The sequence below is a fragment of the Felis catus genome, chromosome B1 (genome assembly GCF_018350175.1).
Source record: "Felis catus isolate Fca126 chromosome B1, F.catus_Fca126_mat1.0, whole genome shotgun sequence".
Lineage (NCBI taxonomy): Eukaryota > Metazoa > Chordata > Mammalia > Carnivora > Felidae > Felis > Felis catus.
In genome coordinates this window covers 172,762,337-172,783,743 of record NC_058371.1, presented here as the reverse complement: position 1 = coordinate 172,783,743, position 21,407 = coordinate 172,762,337, and the positions used below count along the sequence as shown (strand labels likewise).

At 36.7% G+C, this 21,407-nt stretch overlaps 2 protein-coding genes across 2 annotated transcripts in view; both read right to left on the bottom strand.

Annotated features, from left to right (window-relative positions):
* TLR1 (toll like receptor 1) overlaps positions 1-19,781 on the bottom strand; it is a 48,594-nt gene extending 28,813 nt beyond the window's left edge. The window contains exon 1 of the mRNA XM_003985440.4: positions 19,655-19,781. The gene's annotated coding sequence lies outside the window, so the exon portion shown is untranslated. The remainder of the gene's footprint in view (positions 1-19,654) is intronic.
* On the bottom strand, positions 219-19,792 carry TLR6 (toll like receptor 6). The gene is made up of 2 exons (XM_003985467.5): positions 19,655-19,792; positions 219-3,162 (listed from the first exon to the last, which is right to left on the bottom strand). Exon 2 carries the CDS (start codon positions 3,092-3,094, stop codon positions 680-682), a length of 2,415 nt encoding a protein of 804 aa, XP_003985516.1. The 5' UTR covers positions 3,095-3,162; positions 19,655-19,792; the 3' UTR covers positions 219-679.
* Between the last annotated feature and the right edge of the window lie 1,615 nt (positions 19,793-21,407).

The following is a 21,407-nucleotide window of genomic DNA, read 5'->3' as shown; positions in this document are numbered from 1 at the left end:
AGAAAATCACAAGGAAGAGAAAATGTAATTATAGTACTGTACTGTAAAAAGTCCATTAAAAAAAAAAAGAACTACAAGCAGATCCATGTAATTCAAACCCATGTTGTTCAAGGGGCAACTGTATTTTCCTTTATATATATAAATTATTATGTCATGAGTCCCCACTGGTTAATTGCATATTTGTGTGACAGCGTCAGAAATTTAATAATTTCCTCAGATGTGAACAAAAATTCTTTATTTTCCATAAATGGTCTAATTTTTTCCCAAGCTCCAAAGTTGAACAGGATGACAAAGCTCACCCAGAGTTCAATGAGGCTCCATAGGACACTCCAAGGGCCATTGGGTACACTTCTGAGTTTGACTTTCCTTGCTGCCATGAAGTCCCATAAACTCCTGCTCACACAGACTCTCTTTGGGAAAGGAGAAGGGAGAGGAAAGGTCCTTGAATGACCATTTACTTGTGTGTTTCCACTCAAAACTGAATGGTTGAACCAGAAGAGACTGAGCTACCTGTAATAGGCAAGTTTGAGCACCACCTCAGCCTCCAGCCTTGGTCCTCAGCTTCGTTAAAACCTAGTTTTCATTTAGTCTTCCAGAATGTGTAGATATAATAGAGGTATCATCTAGACAGAAACTTAAAATCATCATGTTCATCAGAATCCAAGTTAATGATGGTTTCTTAAATTGAATTTCCTGACTTTTTATAAGTTTCTGCATTATTGTTTTCAGCAATTAATGTCAACTTCATGTTAAAAGCAGCTCTAATATTAGCCCAAAAAAGTCCATGTTTGCTCTTCTCCTTGGGCCATTCCAAGTAAGTCCGCTGTGTCATGAGAGCCTTCAGCTTGTGATACTTGCTGGGAATGCAGTTCTGTGGAATGGGTTCCAGCAAGATCAGGATTAAATTATTAGATCCTTCGTGAAAGAGATTGTGATGAGCAAAGTAGAGTTCATAATGACACCACTCACTCTGAACAAAGTTGGGAGACAAAACAAAGATGGACTTGTAACTTTTCTCAATGCAGTTGATGATATTTTCCACAATGCTCTTGCCAGGAACAAAGTTTCTCTCATGGAGACAAATCCTTAGGTCTTCTTTTTCTAGGTAAGGTACCAGTTCATTCTTCACCCAGGCAGAATCGTGTTCACTGTATGAAATAAAAGCATGGAACTGAAGGGTTCTTTGGAGTTCTTCTAAGGGTAGGTTCCTTGCCCTGTGCCGGGTCTGGGTCCACTGACACACCATCCTGAGATACCAGGGCAGATCAAAGTACATACAGAGGGCAGTCACAGTAACAGTCAACACCAGCACAGTGACCCCAATGGTGACAAGCAGCAGAGCTGTGTTGCAGGATAACTGAGACACATGAAAGTCCTTTAGTGGGGTTCCCTTATAACTTTCTGGATTGTCACACTTATAAGAATCAGGCCAACCCTCTACCACTTCACTTGATACTTGGCCTATATTCTGGATAAATTCTCTTAGTTCACAGGTGCATTGGAATGGATTGTTTCCTGCTCTTATGGACCTAATCTTCTGGCAGCTGTGGAAGAAATCAGCTGATGGGTTGGAAATTGAATTATGGTCAATGATCAGTACAGAAAGGCTGCTAAAAGCTCCACAGTCAGGAAGGTGGGCTAAGGAATTGGAGGCAACATTGAGTTCTTGCAAAGCTTCTAGTTTCATGATTAGTTTAGGAATGCTCCTTATTCGGTTATCATAAAGATCAAGTACCTTGACCTTAGGAGGTAAACATCTGAAAACAGAGTCAGTAAGTATATTTGAAGACAAATTTAACACCACTATACTCCCACCCCAAGTGCAATTTCCATCATGTCTATCATATTCCAAAGAATTCCAACTAACATCCAATATTTCCAAAGATGTCATATGCTTAGTCATGAGACCTATATTGTAAAGGCCTTTTAATTTATTCTTTTGTAAGATAAGGGTTTCCAATCTAACGAGTTTGGAACAGTTTTGAAATACACTGTCTGTGAAAACATTCTGGGTAAAGTTCAAAAATTTAAATGTGCTTGATGTCTGAGGACAAAGCATGTGTATAAAAGGTGTATCTGATAGGGTTAACATCATAATGTTCATCTCAGAAAAAAATGTATATAACACCGTCTGTGAATAAATAAAAACTCTGTTTGTAACATGCTCTATTTTCAATGCTTTCAGTGCTGTTTTAGAATAAGTAAAATCTTCTTCATCAATGCTTTCAACTATTATTAAATTGTAAATATTGAGATATTCTACAGGTTTGGGCCAAAGAAATTGAAAAACTCTAACCAGGCATTTCCAAGTTGTTTCCACATGTTTGAGAGTAAAATTCAGTAAAGTTGGGCCTCTAATGAGTTCTGATAAAAATTTAATTAGAATTTGACAGTTGTCGTTATTCAATTTAATATTAGTCAGTTGTAAGCACCTTAAACTGTTAACTGATATGTTCACTTGGACAGAGAATAACTGATTTGGGTGAAAAACAAGGTGAAGTGTTTTCGTATTCAGAATTTGAAGACTTTCTGTTTCACTTTCTTTTGCATAATAACCTTCTAAATCCAGAAGGATGTGACTTAGATGCAAATGAGCAATTGGTAGCAGATCTAATTGTCGTAACCTTGTACCACTTAATCCTAAGAAATTCAGTTGCGTCAAGTTGCCAAATTCCTTACAGATGGGCAGGACATCAAAGTCATTGAATGAGAGGTCTAAATGCTTGAGACTCCTGATAAGGTGGCAAGAGGTCTTCTGCAACTGATTGTGAGATAAATCCAAATATTCCAAATCCTGGTTGAACTTGAAAATGCTAAAATCGAGGCACTGGAGTCTATTATAGGAAAGTGTCAAAACTTCCAGCCCTAAGAGATAGCTAATGTCAGAGATGTGAAGCTTAGATATGTAGTTTTGAGATATATCTAAGACTTTGGTTTTTGGTGACAGGTCTTTTGGAACATGCGTAAGTTTCATTTTTGACATGTCTACTGCAAATTCACTTTCATCAGAGAACTGGATTATGGTTCCAACTATTAAGGTCAAAATGTACACAAAGCAAAAGCTTCTGGTGATAGATTCTTTGTCTTTGGTCATGATGTTTAAAAGGCTATTCCCCAAAGGGTTGTGCTGTTCTTCAGGGCATCTTGATATGTGTCCAAATTCTAGAAATACAATATACATTAAGACATATAAATATTGGATGATTGCTCTCAGACCTCCACTTCCTAACACAAAATCCCAGTGATCTTTTCATTCACTATCAGAGTCATTTCTGTTTGCATAATTAAATGTGATATATTCTCCAGTTATGCAGCTTGCTGGTACCAGGGGAGGCAATACAGACCTTATCATCAAAAAATTGTGCTTCTGTGTTTTAACCTGTCTAGGCATTCTCTGAGGGATGCACTCAGGGGCTTGGCTTTGTTTCACCCTTTTCAGAACTTTCTCAGGGCTGGAGAAACCTCCTGGGTAATGTTTACTGAAAATCTTTATAGGCAAATATACTAGCCACAGGCACTGGAACAAGGAATAGCAAATGTGACAAACAGCACACACATCAAAAAGCCAGGGAAGGAAGAAGCTCACAAAAGAGATACGTGGTAGATAAGAGTCTTCGGAAATCTCCATGTGAACCAGGAAATCTAGAAAGCCACCCATGTCTAGGGCTGGATGCATGTTCAGAAAAGAGCTAAGAAAATCCTAAACTTTCACCTTTGGTTGACCTTTGGCTCTGTGAAAGCCGAAAGTGAAAGCTAGGGCGGAGTTGTAAACAGCCTGGATAAACATCCAGGAAATGTTTCCACACAGAACCAATCTACAAAAATCCAAAGTTTTGTTTCATTTTATCTCTAGATATTTAAGAAAATCTCTATCAAAGCACTAGCTGGCCACTAAGTGAATCAAGTGTATCAAGAATACAATGGCCACACATAACAAAGAATATAGTCTTTACAAAATAGTTTAGAGCAGTCACTAAACAGCCAACAGTACTCCCACGACAATCAGCAACAGCAAACCCTGGGAGACAGGAGAACCCGAGTAACCACATTATAATATTCAAAATGCCTACTTTAGGGGCGCCTGGGTGGCGCAGTCGGTTAAGCGTCCGACTTCAGCCAGGTCACGATCTCGCGGTCCGTGAGTTCGAGCCCCCCGTCAGGCTCTGGGCTGATGGCTCAGAGCCTGGAGCCTGTTTCTGATTCTGTGTCTCCCTCTCTCTCTGCCCCTCCCCCATTCATGCTCTGTCTCTCTCTGTCCCAAAAATAAATAAACGTTGAAAAAAAAAACAAAAAACAAAATGCCTACTTTAAACAACAGAGGCATGCAAATAAATTATAAACTATTACCCATTTATAGGAGAAAAAGGAAAAGAACAAAATTAGAGAACTAACACTACCTGGGGCATCTGGATAGCTCAATCGGTTAAGCATCCAACCTCAGCTCAGGTCATGACTTCACAGTTTGAGTTCGAGCCCCATGTTGGGTTCTGTGCTGACAGCTCAGAGCCTGGAACCTGCTTTGGATTCTGTGCCTCTCTCTCTCTCACTCTGTCCTTCCCTGGCTCATGCTCTATCTCTCTCAAATATAAAATAAACAAACAAAAAAAAGGAAACTGAGAAGTGACATTACCCAACTTCAAGACTTCCTATAAAGCTACAGTAATCAAGACAGTATGATACTGGTGAAAGAATGAACAGATCAATGGACCAAAATGAATAACTCAGAAATAGGCCTACACAAATATAGCCAACTGGTCTTTGACAAAAAAGCAAAGGCAATTCAGTAAAGAAAAGATAGTCTTTTCAACAAATGGTGCTAGAACTACTAGACATACATATGCAAAAAAAAAAAAAAAAAAAAAAAAAGAGAGAGAGAGAGAGAAAGAGGATCTAGACACAGGTATTACACTTTTGACCAAAATTAGCCATAAATGGATCATAAACCTAAATGTAAAACATAAAACTAGAAAACGTCTAGGGGATAATATAGGTGAAAATTTAGGTGACCTTGGGTTTGGAGATGACCTTTTAGACACAACATCAAAAGTACAATCCATCAAAGAAAACATTGTTAAATTGGACTTCATTAAAATTAAATTTTTCTACTTTGCAAAAGACACAATTCAGGCAATGAAAAAACAAGCCACTGGCTGGGAGAAAATATTTACACAACACGTATCTGATAAAGGACTTGTGTCCAAAATATACAATGAACTCTTGAATTCAGCAATAAGAAAATAACACAATTTAAAAATGGGGAAAAGATCTGAACAGAGACCTCACCAAATAGCAAATAAGCATATGAAAAGATACTCAATATCAGATGTCACCAGAGAATTGCAAATTAAAACAATGAGATACCATTACACACCCATTAAAATGGCCAAAATCCTGAAACAACACCAAATATTGGTAAGGGTATGGAGCAACAGTGATTCTCATTCATTTTTGGTGGGAATTCAAAATGGTACAGACATTTTGGAAGACAGTCTGACAGTTTCTTAGGTGCACTCTTACCATATTCTCTGGCACTTACAATCCTAGGTATTTACCCAAATGAATTGAAAATCTAGTCCACAAAAAAAGCTTGCATGTAGATGTTTGTAGCAGCTTTATTCATAACTCCCCAAAACTGAAAGCAACAAGATGTCCTTCAGTGGGTTGAAAGGTAAACAAACTGTGGTATATCCAAACAATGGGATGTTATTCAGTCCTGAAAAGAAATAAGTGATCAAGCCACAAAGAGTCATAGAAGAACCAGAAGGCATATTTCTAAGTAAAAGAAACAAATCTGAAAAGGCTACATGCTGTATAATTCCAACTCTATGACGTTTGTAAAAAGGTAAAACTAAAGATAAAAAGATCAGTGTTTTTTAGGGTTTTGGAGAGGGAGGGATGAATAACCAGGGCACAGAGGATTTTTAGTACAGTAAAACTGTTCCTTCCATATGATATTATAATTGTGGATATATGACCTTATGCATTTTTCAAAGCCCACAGAACTATATAACACAAAGGCTGAATCCAAATGTAAATTATGGACTTTAGTTAATACTAATATATCTATTATATAATATACCACACTAATGCAAAATGTTGTAATAGGAAAAACTGTCTAGTGGAGAAGGGGTACATGAGAACTTTCTGAACTATTTACTCAATTTTTCTGTAAAACTAAAACTGCTCTAAAAAAATAGAGTCCATTAATTTAAACAGAGAAGTATATAGAAATGCATCAAAATTTCTGTATATTAATTTTGTATCCTGTGACTTTACTGAATTCATTTATCAATTCTAGTAATTTTTGGTTGGACTCTTTAGGGTTTTCTATATATAGTACCATGTCATGTGCAAGTAGTGAAAACTGTACTTCTTCCTTGCCAATTTGGATTCCTTTTATTTCTTTTTCTTGTCTGATTGCTGTGGCTAGGACTTCCAGTACCATGTTGAATAAAAGTGGTGAGAGTGGACATCCTTGACTTGTTCCTGATCTTAGAGGAAAAGGTCTCAGTTTTTCACCATTGAGTATGATGTTAGCTGTGGGTTTTTCATATAAGGCCTTTATTAGGTTGAGGTATTTTCTCTGTAAACCCACTTTGATGACAGTTTTCATCATGAATTGATGTTATACTTTGTCAAATGCTTTTTCTGCGTCTATTAAGATGATCCTATGGTTTTATCCTTTCTCTTGTTGATGTGATGTATCACACTGATTGATTTGCAAATACTGAACCACACTTAATCCCTGGAATAAATCCCATTTGATAGTGGTCAATGATTTTTTTTCAGTGTATTATTGGATTCAGTTTGCTAATATTCTGTTGAGGACTTTTGCATCTATGTTCATCAGAGATACTGGGTTGTAGTTCTTCTTTTTTTAGTGTCTTTAATCTGGTTTTGATAACAGGGTAACATTGGTCTCATAGAATCAATTTTGAAACTTTTCTTCCTCTTCTATTTTTGGAATAGTTTGAGAAAACTAGATATTAACTCTTCTTTAAAGTTTGCTAGAATTCATCTGTGAAGCCATCTGGTCCTGAACTTTTGTTTGTTGGGAGTTTTTTGATTACTGATCCAATTTTATTGCTAGCAATCAGTCTATTCACATTTTCTTCTTCCTGATTCTGTTTCAGTAGGTTATTACAAATGGATTTTATCCATTTCTTCTATGCTGTACAATTGGAAATTAAGAATAACAATACCATTTATAATTGTACCAAAAATAATAAAATACCTAGGAATAACCTTAATCAAGAAGGTAAAAGGTCTGCACTCTAAAAACTATAAAACACTGATGAAAGAAAGTGAAGATGACACAAAAAAATTAAAAGATATTCCATGCTTATGGATTGGAAGAATCAATATTGTTAAAATGTCCACACTACCCAAGGCAATCTACAGATTTAGTGCAATATGCCAACATCATTTTTCATAGAACTAGAACAAATAATATGAAAATTTGTATGGAACAACCAAAGACCCTGAATAGCCAAAGAAATCTTGAGAAAGAAGAACAAAGCAGAGGTATCACAGTGTTAGATTTCAAAATACACTGCAAAGCTTTAGTAGAAGAAAGAAAGAAAGAAAGAAAGAAAGAAAGAAAGAAAGAAAGAAAACAAAAAAACCCAAAACAATACCGGCACAGAAATAGACACATAGATCAATAGAGCAGAATAGAGAGCCCAGAAATAAACCCACATTTACATGGCCCATTCATTTACAATAAAGGAGGCAGGAATATACAATGAGGGGAAGACAGTCTATTCAGCAAATGGTGTTGGGAAAACTGGACCACTTCTTACACCGAACACAAAAATAAAATCACAAAGGATTTTATTTTTAAATTTTTTTTTCAATGTTTTTTATTTATTTTTGGGACAGAGAGAGACAGAGCATGAACGGGGGAGGGGCAGAGAGAGAGGGAGACACAGAATCGGAAACAGGCTCCAGGCTCTGAGCCATCAGCCCAGAGCCCGACGCGGGGCTCGAACTCGCGGACCGCGAGATCGTGACCTGGCTGAAGTCGGACGCTTAACTGACTGCGCCACCCAGGCGCCCCAGGATTTTAAAAATTGGATAAAAAAGGAGAAGAAGTTAATATAAATAGTTTCTGAAGAAACATAGGCATTGACTTACTAGACAAAGGCTTAAATCAACTGTCTTAGAAGTTAACTATGTGACTATGGTCTCTTTTCTTTGGACTCAGAGAATACTTTATTCTCTTTTAAAGGGCAGTCCTTTTATCCCTCCAAAATATTATATCACTCCTTTTGAGAATCTAAAATTGTACAAAAGGGCAATCAAGGAGCTATTGCCAGAAACTACAAGACATTCTCAAGAGTCTACACCAGTATTCAATTTGGCCATAACTCTGCCATCTGCTACAACCCGTGACTGCTCATGGGTGAAGGGTTAACAAACCCATTTATCTCTTTCTCTAGTGACTAATCTTACATAGGATTAACTTTCTAGCTCTTTTCTGAAAATCTGACACATGTAAAATGTCCACTGTGTTACCAAAAACATTACTTTTGGGTAAAATGACTCTTGAATGGTAAACAGCATCCATGCTAAAAGGACCGTGTATGAACTAGAAGTACAAAAGTAGGAAGCCTGTGTTGTATTTCCTCTCCTATATCTTTCTGAGAAAAATGGACCAAGTGTGGCCTATTGGGGCTGTGAGTCTGAATGACTAGGTGAGCCTGAGAAAAACTCATCGTGGTCATTGTGAAGCCAAGCCCACCACTGGCCAGACTTTCAGATCCTCAACCCAGTCTGGCCAGGGCAACATGAGATAAAAGGAACAGAGAGGAAGGTGGGTGACAGGTTGGAAAGCCAATCTACCTGTGGCTTGATGGCTAAATCTCTGTGGCACATGACAGGATAAGTCCTTTTGTGAGGGTGAAGATTGGAATAAGGCCAAGTTTGTGTCACAAGGAAGAACCACCTACTCCCTCCACCTCCATGACTTGCACCTCACCAAAACCAGTTGTGGCTGGGCTGGCACAGGTGATACCACTGTTTATGGAGCCATTTGAAAAGATATGATTAATATAGTCCAAACTGGGCATTCATGACTGGTGAAGGGGTGGAAGCAGGCACACCAGCCCACAGATCCCATGCTTGTGACTGAGACAAAGGAGTGGGGATAAAATTGTGCAAAAGGGCAAGCAAGAAGCTAGTCTCAGAAACTAAGAAATACACTCATTAGTCTATACCATTCCAGCTCTGATCTGTGTGGAAAATAATTTATGAGCTCCTGCAGGGAACACAAGCTAGCAGGACAGATGGGGCTCCACAGCTGCCTAACTCCAACTGCAGTATCCTAAAAGCAGCAATGGCAGCTGGGATGGCCCCTGGGCAGCATCCTGCACATACACTGGAGCGCCCACAACCACACCTGCCTAGGAACCACCTACAGGTAGACGTTAGAAGTATTCTTACAAACCGGGAAAAGGTAGACAAGATAACATATACTCTACTCTTTGTGGACACAGGAATTTTTTTTTTTTAGTCATAGGATCTCATTCATTGACACAATTCCCATAAAAATGGATATGTGTTTTTTCCAACTCATATCAGACCGAAAGCAACAAATTGAGAGAGACATGATAATCTGAATACATCAAGTTCCTACAGCTGACACACTGAAAAAAACAGGAAAAGATAGAGAGATATTAAAAAGTACAATGAAGAAGTCAGAAAGCATGTAAATTTGGAGCTGCTGTATATAAGAGATAACAGCTTTTCCAGAGCCCAGAAAGTTTCACTGTACTATGACAAATTACAGACAATGATATTCATGACACTGATGCTAAGTGAATGAGGAAAGATTACTGTCTGAAGGGTGGAGGCTGGTGCATGAACCCACAGACCCCATACTTGGAACTGGTACAAACGGTTGGAATGTGAGGTTCACTCTACCCCATTCAGGAGGTGATCTGCACAAGTAAATATCTAGAAGCTCCCAGGAGACAAGAGCAGACAACAACATTTCTTAAGTAGGACCTTGTGTAGCAGGAATAATTGAAAGCAGAGTTTTGACTACTTGTTGCTCAGTTTTATTAACAAAAGGATCCACTGTTCATCATCTAAGGGTATATTGGGAATTGGAAATAGTAAAATAGTTAAGAGATAAGTAGTGTTTCAATTAACCAGTCTTTGAAAAAAGTAAAACTCTTCTGGGTTGGAGAATTTCATTACAAAATGGCATATGGTTAAAAGTCCCTCACTTCTTCTCTTGTAGAACCTCTCCCAATTGCCAGCAAAACAGCCATGAAAACACAGAAACTTTTAAAACTCACCTTGCCACCAAAAACAAAGAAGGGTAGAAAATTAATGGAGGGATCCAAAAGCATCTACACTCATGAGAGGTATCAGGAATATATTAAGGAAAACATGGTATATTCTACCTTTGTCTCAGGAAAATAGACTTCCTGACAAAGGGTGGGAAAGAATTTTATTCCTCTTTCTGTTCGCATATCTCTGTTTGCAGATATATGATCTTTCATGTAGAGAGTCTGAAAGACTTCATAAAAAAAAAAAACTCCAAGAACTATTAAATTCAGTAAAGTTGCAGGATACAAAACCAACTTATAAACGGTTGCATATCTATTCATGAACAAACTATTTGAAAAAGAAAGAAATAAAACAATCCCATTTACAAATACATCAAAAAGAATAAAATACCTAGGAATAATTTTAACCAAGGAGGTGAAAGACCCGTATACTGAAAATTATAAGACTTTGATGAAAGAAGTTGAAGAAGACACAAATAAATAAAAAGATACCCATATTCATGGATCAGAATTGGTAAATTCTTCAAATTGTTAAATTGTTAAAATGTCCACATTACCCAAAGTCATCTACAGACTCAGTGCAATCTCTTAAATTTCCAATGGCATTTTTAACAAAATCAGAAAAAAGAATTCTAAAATTCATATGAAATTACAAAAGACTCCAACCATCCAGAGCAGCCCTAAGACAGAATAAAGCTAGAGGCATTACACTTCCTGATTTCAAACTATACTACAAAGCTGTACTAATCAAAACAGTATGGTATTGTATGTTATTAGCATAAAAACAGACAAATAGTATGGAACAGAATCAAGAGTCTAGAAATAAACCCATGCATACACAGTCAACTAATATTTGGCAAGAGAGTTAAAAATACTTGATAAGGAAAGTGTAGTCTCTTCAGTGAATAGTGTTGGGAAAACTGGATATATGCACATGTAAAAGAAGTGGACTCCTATCTTACCCCACTTACAAAAAAAATTACTCCAAATGGATTAAAGATTTAACTATAAGACCTGAAATCATAAAACTTCTAAAAGAAAACATGGAGGGAAATCTTCCTTATATTGGTCTTGGCAATAATTTTTGGGATCTGACACCATCTGCCTATGTTTTATAGGAAACAAAAACAAAAATAAACAAATATATGATAAGGGATTAATATCCAAAATATGTAAGTAACTCATACAGCTCAATAGCTAATAATAATAATAATAATAATAATAATAGTAATAATAAAATTTTTAAAATAATTGTATTAAAAAATGGACAGAAGACCTGAGTAGAGATTTTTCTAAAGAAGACATACAAATAGCCAACTGGCATATCAGAAGATGCTCATTGTCACTATCAGCAGGAAAATGAAAATCAAAACCACAATGAACTATCACCTCACACTTGTTTGAATGGACATTATCAAAAAGACAAAAGGTAACCTGTGTTGACAAAGATGTTGAGAAAAGGGAACCCTTGTGCACCATTGGTGGGAATGTAAATTGGTATAGCTATTGTGGAAAACAGTAAGGAGTTTCCATTTTAATATTTAATTTTTTCCTCAAAACATTAAAAATAGAATTGCCATCTGATCCAGCAATCCCATTTCTGGGCATATATCTGAAAGCAATGAAATCACTGTCTTGAAAATCATGCATCCCCATACTCATTGCAGCATCGTTCACAATAGCCAAGGCATGCAAACAACATAGGCATCCACTGACAGATAAATAGGTAAAGAAAATGTGAGATATTTAGAGAGAGATAGAAATAGATATAATGGAATATTATTTAGTCATTAAAAGAAAGATATTCTGCCATTTTTGACAACATGGGTGGACCTTAAGGGCATTAGGCCAAGGGAAATAAAGTCAGAGAAAATGAATACTGTATGATCTCATATGTAGAATCTAAAAAAGCCAAACAGATAGTAGAAAGGAAAGGGGTTGCCAAGGTCTGGGGGACAGGGGAAATGAGGAGATGTTGGTCAAAGGTTAAAAACTTCCAGATATAAGGATGAATGAGTTCTAGGGATCTAATGTGCAGCCTGGTGATTATAGTTAACAGTAGTGTATTATATACTTGAGAGTTGCTAATAGAGTAGATTCTTACAACCAAAAATAAAAGATCATTATGTGAAGTGATGGATGTGTTAACTAACATTATTGTGGTGACCATTTTGCGGTGGTCATATACACACAATTATGTTGCAGATCTTAAATTTATAGTGTTGTATGTTAATTATCTCAATAAAACTGGGGGAAAAAGAAGTAGGGAGGGACTTGAGGGTACATATTACATTCTGAGATGTGCAAGTCATACAATACTTGTAAAGGGGTTAAAGATAAGAACACTAGGGAGCCGTATCATCAGAAATTACAGTTTGTATATATAATACTCCATTAGGTCAAAGTATCAGAGAATTGGGCAATGAGAATAAAAGAGGCTACTACTTCATGCTGGTAAAAATAAATAGCCCACAATGAAAATATAACAGATAAGAACACTTACACAGTGAATAACTGCATCAAAATTTACAAAGTAAAAATGCTAAAAACACAAGGAGATATTGATAGTGAAAACATTTAGTGCATTTCTTTGGGTTACAATTAGATCAAACAGCATAAGACAATCATAGGAGGATTTGGATGAAATAATTAATAAAGGATTTAATAGAGACTTAGACTCTATAAAAAAAGTATATTATATATCTAAGTCCCCAGGTTTCATGGAGCATTTACTAATATTGATTCTTAAGTCAAATTTTTTAATAAATACCCCAAAGCAGAAATTGTCAAAGTCATATTTTTGGGTAAAAAATAAAATTTTTTTAAAAGTTTATTTATTTATTTTTGAGAGAGAAGCAGCGAGAGTGAGTGGGGGAGGGGCAGAGAGAGAGGGAGAGAGAGAATCTCAAGCAGGATCCACACACTGTCAGCACAAAGCCCAATGTGGGGCTAGAACTCACAAATGATGAGATCATGACCTGAGCCAAAACCAAAAGTCAGACACTTAACTGACTGAGCCACCCAGGCACCCCACAATAAACTTTTTAAACCATTTTTTTAAATGTCCTAAACATTTTCTGCATCAAAAACATTGCATTTTCAATTGCAAACATTAGAAAGTATGAGAGTCAACAGGGTGATATACACATACGCTGATCTTCTCCTCTTGCTCTAAATCCCCAGAATGATTGTGGAAAAAATACGCACACACAGGAAGAAAAGAAAGAAAAGTCTTTAGGGAAACTGAAACCAAGAAAAGTCTCTGAGATCCACAAGCAGATTGGACTATGATAGAGTACTAACTTCCAAAGGATGTCCAACTCTTCATCCCAGAACTTGTGAATATTCTATTACATGGAAAAAGGGAATTTGAGTTGAAAATGGAATTAAATGCATTAATCTGCTGACCTTAAAATAAGAGGGTTATCCTGGATTTTTCAAGTGGAACCAATGTAATCACAAGGGTCCTTAAAAACTAAAGAGGGAGGCAGAAGAAGAGGTCAGAGTGATATGATATAAGAAGGACTTGAGCTGCCATGAGGAAGGGACCATGACCCAAGAAATGCAAGTAGCATTCAGAAGCTCAAAAAAGGCAAGTAAATGCATTCTCCTCTAGAGCCTCGGAAGAAATGTAATCTTGTCAACACCTTTATATACGCCCAAAAAGACTTATGTTGGAGTACTAACTTACAGAGCTGTAAGATAATAAATGTGTTTTTTAAGCCACTAAGTTTGCAGTAATTTGCTATAGCAGCAATATAAAATTAATACAGACTACTTTGGTCCACCCTCCTGATAAATAGGCTGTGAAAACAGATCAAGAAGCAGTTTGATATGGAGCCTCAACCACATTTTGGGTTGCACAATCAAAAAGCATGGCACTTACAAAGCAAACACCATAATAGAAAGTAACCAAACTCAAGATACAAGAGAAGTTAACACCCAAGGAAACTATCAATGGTATCCTCAGATACTGAGGATTGATTGATAATGATATCCTAAGAGAGAGAGAAGAATTCTAAAAAAGAATGGAGTAGGAATCATAGAAATTAAAAACTTAATCATTGAAATAGAAAACTCATTAAATGAGTTGAATTGTAGAGTAGCAATGCTGATGTGAGAATTAGTGAGAAGACCAAGAAGAGGAATTTCCCCAAAACATAGTACAAGAAGCATAAGAGACAGAATATATCAAAGAAATACTAAAAGACATGCAAGACAGATCCACCATCTGAATTACCAGAGGATGGACTATCCTCTGAAAAATAAGCTGATAACTTCATCACCCCATCCCCAAAAGAGCCATAACAGGGATGCTAGAACGAATATTTTGCAAAGAAAGTAGGAAAGTTTATTGCTAAATTCCAATAAGTATTGATGACAAAAATTTTAATAATGATCTGGAACTAAAATTGCCAATAATTACAAGGGAATTAGTAGACAGTGGGGGAGAGGGAAAGAGTGAACTACAAGTAGGTTGTGATCCTTGCCTGATTGAGGAGAATCTATAGATAGAGACAAGTTAATTCAAACTGTTAATTCAAGAAAAATAAAAGTTTAAGTATGTATATTATAAAATTAAGAGTAATTATTAGAAAATACAACAAAAGAGGGGCGCCTGGGTGGCTCAGTTGGTTAAGCGTCCGACTTCGGCTCAGGTCATGATCTCGCAGATTGTGAGTTGGAGCCCCACGTCGGGCTCTGTGCTGACCGCTCAGAGCCTGGAGCCTGTTTCGGATTCTGTGTCTCCCTCTCTCTCTGACCCTCCCCTGCTCATGCTCTGTCTCAAAAATAAATAAACGTTAAAAAAAATTTTTAATAAAAAAAAAGAAAATACAACGAAGGAGACAAACTCCAATCATTTGAGGGTGGGGAGAAGTTAGAGTGAAGAAACCCTAATCCATCTAGCACTGTACTGAAGGAATAGCACATAATGATTAATTAATATGTTTCTAATATTGTAAGAATGGCTTATTATTAGCAAATCTATGACAATAACACATCAATAGATAAAAGGAAAAGAACAGATGAGCATCTCCATGGATGTTAAAAATTTACTTGTTAAATTTAGCATTCATCTTTGACCAAATATACAACTTTAATTAAAGTAGATATTGAAAAGATAAATTGAGGGGCACCTGGGTGGCTCAGTGGGTTAAGCATCTGACTTCAGCTCCGATCATGGTCTTGGAGTTTGTGAGTTCAAACTCTGCCTCAGGCTGTGCTGACAGCTCAGAACCTGGAGCCTGCTTTCGTTTCTGTGTCTCCCTCTCTCTCTGTCCCTCCCCTGCTCACGCTAGGTCTCTCTCGCTAAAAAATAAACATTTAAAAAATTTTTAAAGAAAAAAAGGGCGGTACCTGGGTGCCTCAGTCAGTTGAGCATCCAGCTTTGACTCATGTCATGATCTTGGGGTTTGTGAATTCGAGCCCACATAGGGCTCTGTGCTGACAGCTAAGAGCCTGGAACCTGCTTGGGATTCTGTGTCTCCCTTGCTCTCTGCCCTGCCCCCACTCACACTCTGTCTCTGTCTCTGTCTCTGTCTCTCTCTCTCTCTGTCTCTCTCTCTCTCTCAAAAATAACATTAAAAAAAAAAGAAGAGATACTTTGAAAACCTGATGAAAAATATATTAAGTATCTAACTTAAAGGCATTTCTGTTACATTCAATGTCAAAGATGCCCACTGTTATTTAACACTGTTCTAGAAGTTCTAGCCATTGCAATTAAGGTGAAAGGGAAATGAGAGACAGAAATACAGGAATGCAAAAAATAAAAATATCACTCTTTTTAGATTATATGATTGTTAGTGTGTAAAATCCAAGAGAAGTAATGGAAAAACTGTTAGAACCAGTAAAAGAGTATGATAAAGCAGTCAGTACAAAATAAATTATTTTTTGAAAAAGAAATCTAACTGTCTAAAAATAGTGGGTTGTCAAATAAATCATTACTATCTCCATTTAACTAAACATGACTACATGGCCTTTAAAAATAATGAAAATCGAATTCCATGAGAAATTGCTACTATCTTTATGTAAGTGACATAAAGTTTATTTTTTAAACAGGTAGCAATAAATACGTGTAGATATATGTGGAAAAATTAAGATACATATCAAGATATTAATAGTAATCATCTCTACATGGTAGGATTATAAGGGAATTTTATTTTCCTTTTAGCTGTTACCTGTATTTTTTTAATTTTCAACAATCAAAATTAAGAAGAACACATTATTTGCTCAGAACATTTACCAAAAATTTCAAAATCAATAGTTAATAATATGAATTATGCCCAATCTCACAAAAAATAAAAATGCACTCTATGTTTATTGCAGCATTATTTATAAAAGCCAAGATATGAAAGCAACTCACGTGTCCAACCATAGATGAATGGATAAAGAAGATGTGGTATATTTATACAATGGAATTGTGACTCAACCATAATTATTACTTGACATTTGCAACAACATGAATGGATCTATAATGCTAAGTGAAGTAAGTCAGACAGAGAAAGACACATATCATATGATTTCACTTATATGTGGACTCTAAAAAACAAAACAAATGAATAAACAAACAAAAAGTAGAAAACAGACCCATAAATACAGAGAACAAACTGGTGGCTGCTGGAGGGGAGAGGGTGGGGAGATGGGCAAATGGGTGAAGTGGAGTGGGAGATATTGTCTTCCAGTTACGGAATGAATAAGTCAAGGTGATAACAGGTACAGCTTAGGAAATATAATCAATGTTACTATAATAGGGTTTTATGGTGACAGATGGTAACTACACTTATAGTGAGTATAGCATAACATTTAGACTTGTTGAATCACTATGTTGTATGCCTAAAACTAATGTAACATTGCATATCAACTATACTTCAATTTTTAAAAATGCACATTAAAACAAAATAGGACATAACATCTAGATGAATCATGATCAGTTTAGACAGACCCAGCAAAGAAGGCACTTGAATAACAAGGGGAGAAAGGATTTTAAGATGAACCCAGTATTAGATTCTATTAAAAAATAATAAATGTTAATTTTTTATAATGTTCTTTGGTCATGTAGGAAAATGTCCTTCTTTTAGAGATATAAAATGAAGCACTTACAGATGGAATGTTAGGATGTCTATAATTTAAGATTTTTAACCGTAAAAAGATAAAGTGAATCAAATGGGATTTTTTATTTCTTAAAGATTAAAAAAAGAGGTATTATTATTGTTACCTGCCAAATTTGAAATATTCAAAAATATAACAGCCAGTGTTGGCAAGTGGGACTAAAATAAGAACTCTTGTTTACTACTGGCAGAAATGAAAAATTAGTACAACCTTTCTGAAGGACAATTTGGTCACATATAGAAGTTCCTTAAAAACATGCCTACCCTTAATTTAGCAATCCCACTTTTCAGAATTTTCTTCTAAAGGAATTATCAGAAATACACCTAAAAACATTGCTATGAAAATGCTCTTGGCGTGATGAGAAATTGAAAAAAATGATAATGTCTACTGTAGAAAATAGTTTCATCAATTATTAAACCTATAACATGGGATAGCATGCAGCCTCAAATATTGCACTTTTGAAGCAATATGTTATATAAGTATAATTTCTATTTCTATTTATTTTCTTTTATTTATTTAAAAAAAATTTTTTTTTCAACGTTTATTTATTTTTTGGGGGACAGAGAGAGACAGAGCATGAACGGGGGAGGGGCAGAGAGAGAGGGAGACACAGAATCGAAACAGGCTCCAGGCTCTGAGCCATCAGCCCAGAGCCCGACGTGGGGCTCAAACTCACGGACCGCGAGATCGTGACCTGGCTGAAGTCGGACGCTTAACCGACTGCGCCACCCAGGCGCCCCAATTTCTATTTATTTTAAATATAAATTATAAATAATATAATGTTAAGTGAATAAGAGAATACAAAATTGTACATGTAGGAGGATCTAATTTTGTAAAATGTGATAAAATCTGACAAAATACACAAAGCCTAGGGAAAAAGGATGGGAAGAAATATATCAGATGTTAATAGTCATTATCTCTGCATCTCTGAATCATAGATACATTTAATTTTCTTTCTTATACTTTTGTGTATATTTGCAAAATTTTTAATTTTGAACTGTTTTTAACTCAAAAGATTTACCTCAAATATAGCTAATGTAAAAATATTTTATATTTAAAGAAGCATGCTTGTATTATTTGGGATATCGACATATACAGAGAACGTCTTCCACACGATGCTAGATAGTTGACGCTGTGGATGGGAACCCACCCAGAGGTCCCTCCACGGTGTCTGTTCAAGGGACTGAAACTTAGCCACCTTGTCGGAAAGCTGACCAGCTGCCCTGTGAGCATCCTGCCCCCCAAACACAAATATTCCTCCAAGGGCATTTATATCCTCAAGTGATTCCTCGTGTATACACTTAACAAGCCAGTCAGGAGCTTTTCTATTTAAGAAAAATAAAGGAGAGGGGGAAAAGGGGAGCAGAAGTTCAGAGAGTTCATCATTTGTTTTAAAAGGAAGTAAAGAGAGATAAAAGGTAAACGTTTTTTTTTTTTTCTTTCTTTAATGCATCAAATAAAAAGAGGGAGAAAAAAAGACAGATGGAAGAAGCCCTGTTTCAAGGGGGAAGAAACTGTGGTGGATAGGATCCATGAAAATCCCAGTCTATGAAAAAAACAAGATGAAAAAATATTAAGTGAGGTTAAGTGTGAGTCCGTAGTCAAGTTAGCAAATAAGCAAGAAAGACACTGCTTTATTTGTCAACGTTTAGATAAGAGACCTGGAAGAAATCAGGGCTAGACCCGTCTCTGCCACTTCCTCCATTTAATAAATGTTTATTCAGAGGGCACTACGTGTCAGCACTATGCCAGACGGCAGGAGCCAGGGATAGAACTATGAACAGCACTGCTTTCAAAATACTTCTACATTAGTGACAGAGACCAAGGAACAAATACAGTACCGTGTGCAGGGAAGATCAAATGCCCATGCCTACTACAAAAATACATAAGTTGTGGAGTGGCAGAAACTGCTGCGCATGTTGCTGAAAGAGACCAACTGGAGAGAGGTGATGAGAAATGTAGACGAAAACAGAACCAACATCCTGTTTTTCCCTGAACTATGGCTGCAGTGCTAGTGACTTTTATACCTTTTCAAGACAGTCATAAAAAGACCCCCTACTTTTTATCCGCCTTCTGAATTCCAAGGACGTTCACAACATTTTTAAAAAGACACCTAAAATCATCTTGCAAATATTTCAAAGAAACATTTTTTAGTACCTGTTTCCTATGTAATTGTTGATATGTTCCTGCATATATGAAGTAATTATTCCACAATTTGAAAAAGCCATAAAAGCCTTTTTACTTACCGACGTGTTTCCTTCTCAGAAGAAGAGAAAGTAACTTCTAAGTGATCAGGAAGATAAAAGTGCTTGACAAACTGCGCGTCCTTCGTGGAAGTAGAGCAGGACCATAGAAACCGTTTTCTGCCATCTGTTGGACCTTCCTGGAATTACTCCTAGACAGGAATTTCCCTTTCAACAGTCACGTGACAAGCATGTGGGCCAGCAGATTTTCCCGGGCTACAGACTAAAACAGTAATCCAATTTTTAAATTCGTATGAGCACACGACTTAGGACAATTTCAGTGTGAAGAAAAAATGCTTTTTCTAAGGTAATGTTTATCTGCAAAGTGTGCAGCCAGAACGTGAAATTGTCACCCAGAGGAGAAAGTTATTGAACACTGCCTGTTTTCCATGATCAGGATATTTAACATTTCCAAAAATCATTGCAACCCACCATTATCAAGCAATTTTGGAGCATTATTTTAGCTGGATGAGATACTCTAAGGCAGAATAAGCTTAGGTCCAAGATTTGTTTTTTAAAAAATCAACTTTCAAGGGAAGTTTGGTAGTTGATACATATATAGCCACATCTAGGGGAAGTTGTGAACCTGTTTCTCCACATTCTGACCACATTGGGTATTATGATCTTTTTAAGTTTATTTACTTGGAGAGAAAGAGAGAATGGGGGAGGGGCAGAAAGCGAGAAAGAGAGAGCTAGAATCCCAAGCAGACTCCACCCTGTCAGCAAGGAGCCTGACATGGGACTCAAACTCACAAACTGTGAGATCATGACCTGAGCTGAAGTCAAGAGTCTGATGCTTAACAGACTGAGCCACCCAGGCACCCCCAACATTTTGTATTATTAGATGCATTAATTCTTAATTCTAGAATAATAAATAACACAGATGCTGCAGGACTAAAAATCAATTTTCTGAAGGACATTTAGAATAATTTTAGAACAATCAACAAAGGTTAATACAAAAAGAAGGTGTCTGGTTAACCAGATACTTTAGGCAGCCAGGATATCCAATTCCCCAGACTTTCCACTTAACCAAGACTAATATGTAAAGAAATGAACATATGAGTTAAATAACCATTCTACAATCACTGTCTGGCATTACCTCATCTATACAAAAAACAAGTTAAGACCCTACAATCTGACCCATAACAAAGTGAGACATTTGGATAAGAATCACTTCTGCTTTCAGGAGGAAGGGAAGGCCAGCTTCTTACTATTCATTCTTAGTCATCAAACATAACAGGAAGTCTTCTTAGGTGGGGAGGGTCAGCAAGGAGCCGATGGGTCTCTGATGGACCAACCAAAGGAAACAGCTAGGGAGTAGTAGGTATCTGTGACACTGGGAAACCAGCTTTGTGCAACAGGCAGGGGAGAAAGGGGCCAGCTGGGGTTTTAAGGGAGTTTTAAGCAACAGTGGACTAAAGCCTTGAAGAAAACACACACATGTATTTACACACACAACACGTGCGCACACACAGACACATCACTGCAGATTTGGTCACATTGCACAATGACTTAACAAACCCTCACTAGGACATTTCATAATGCTGCTATTCGGAGCTGTTATAATTCTGAGAAACATCTTTAAGGACATGACAAAACCCACAGAAGTCAGGTAACATGGAAGACAGGACGGCAGAGGAACAGATCATACTGGGCTGAACTCACAATGCCAAATATTAGCTGTGTGGTCTTGGGCAAATTACTTAACCTCACAAAGATTCCATTTACTTATCTAAAATGGGAGTACTTATGATTT

Coding starts and splice junctions, on each gene's coding strand:
- TLR6 (XM_003985467.5), bottom strand. CDS start 3,094: ATGACCAAAGACAAAGAATCTATCACCAGAAGCTTTTGCTTTGTGTAC.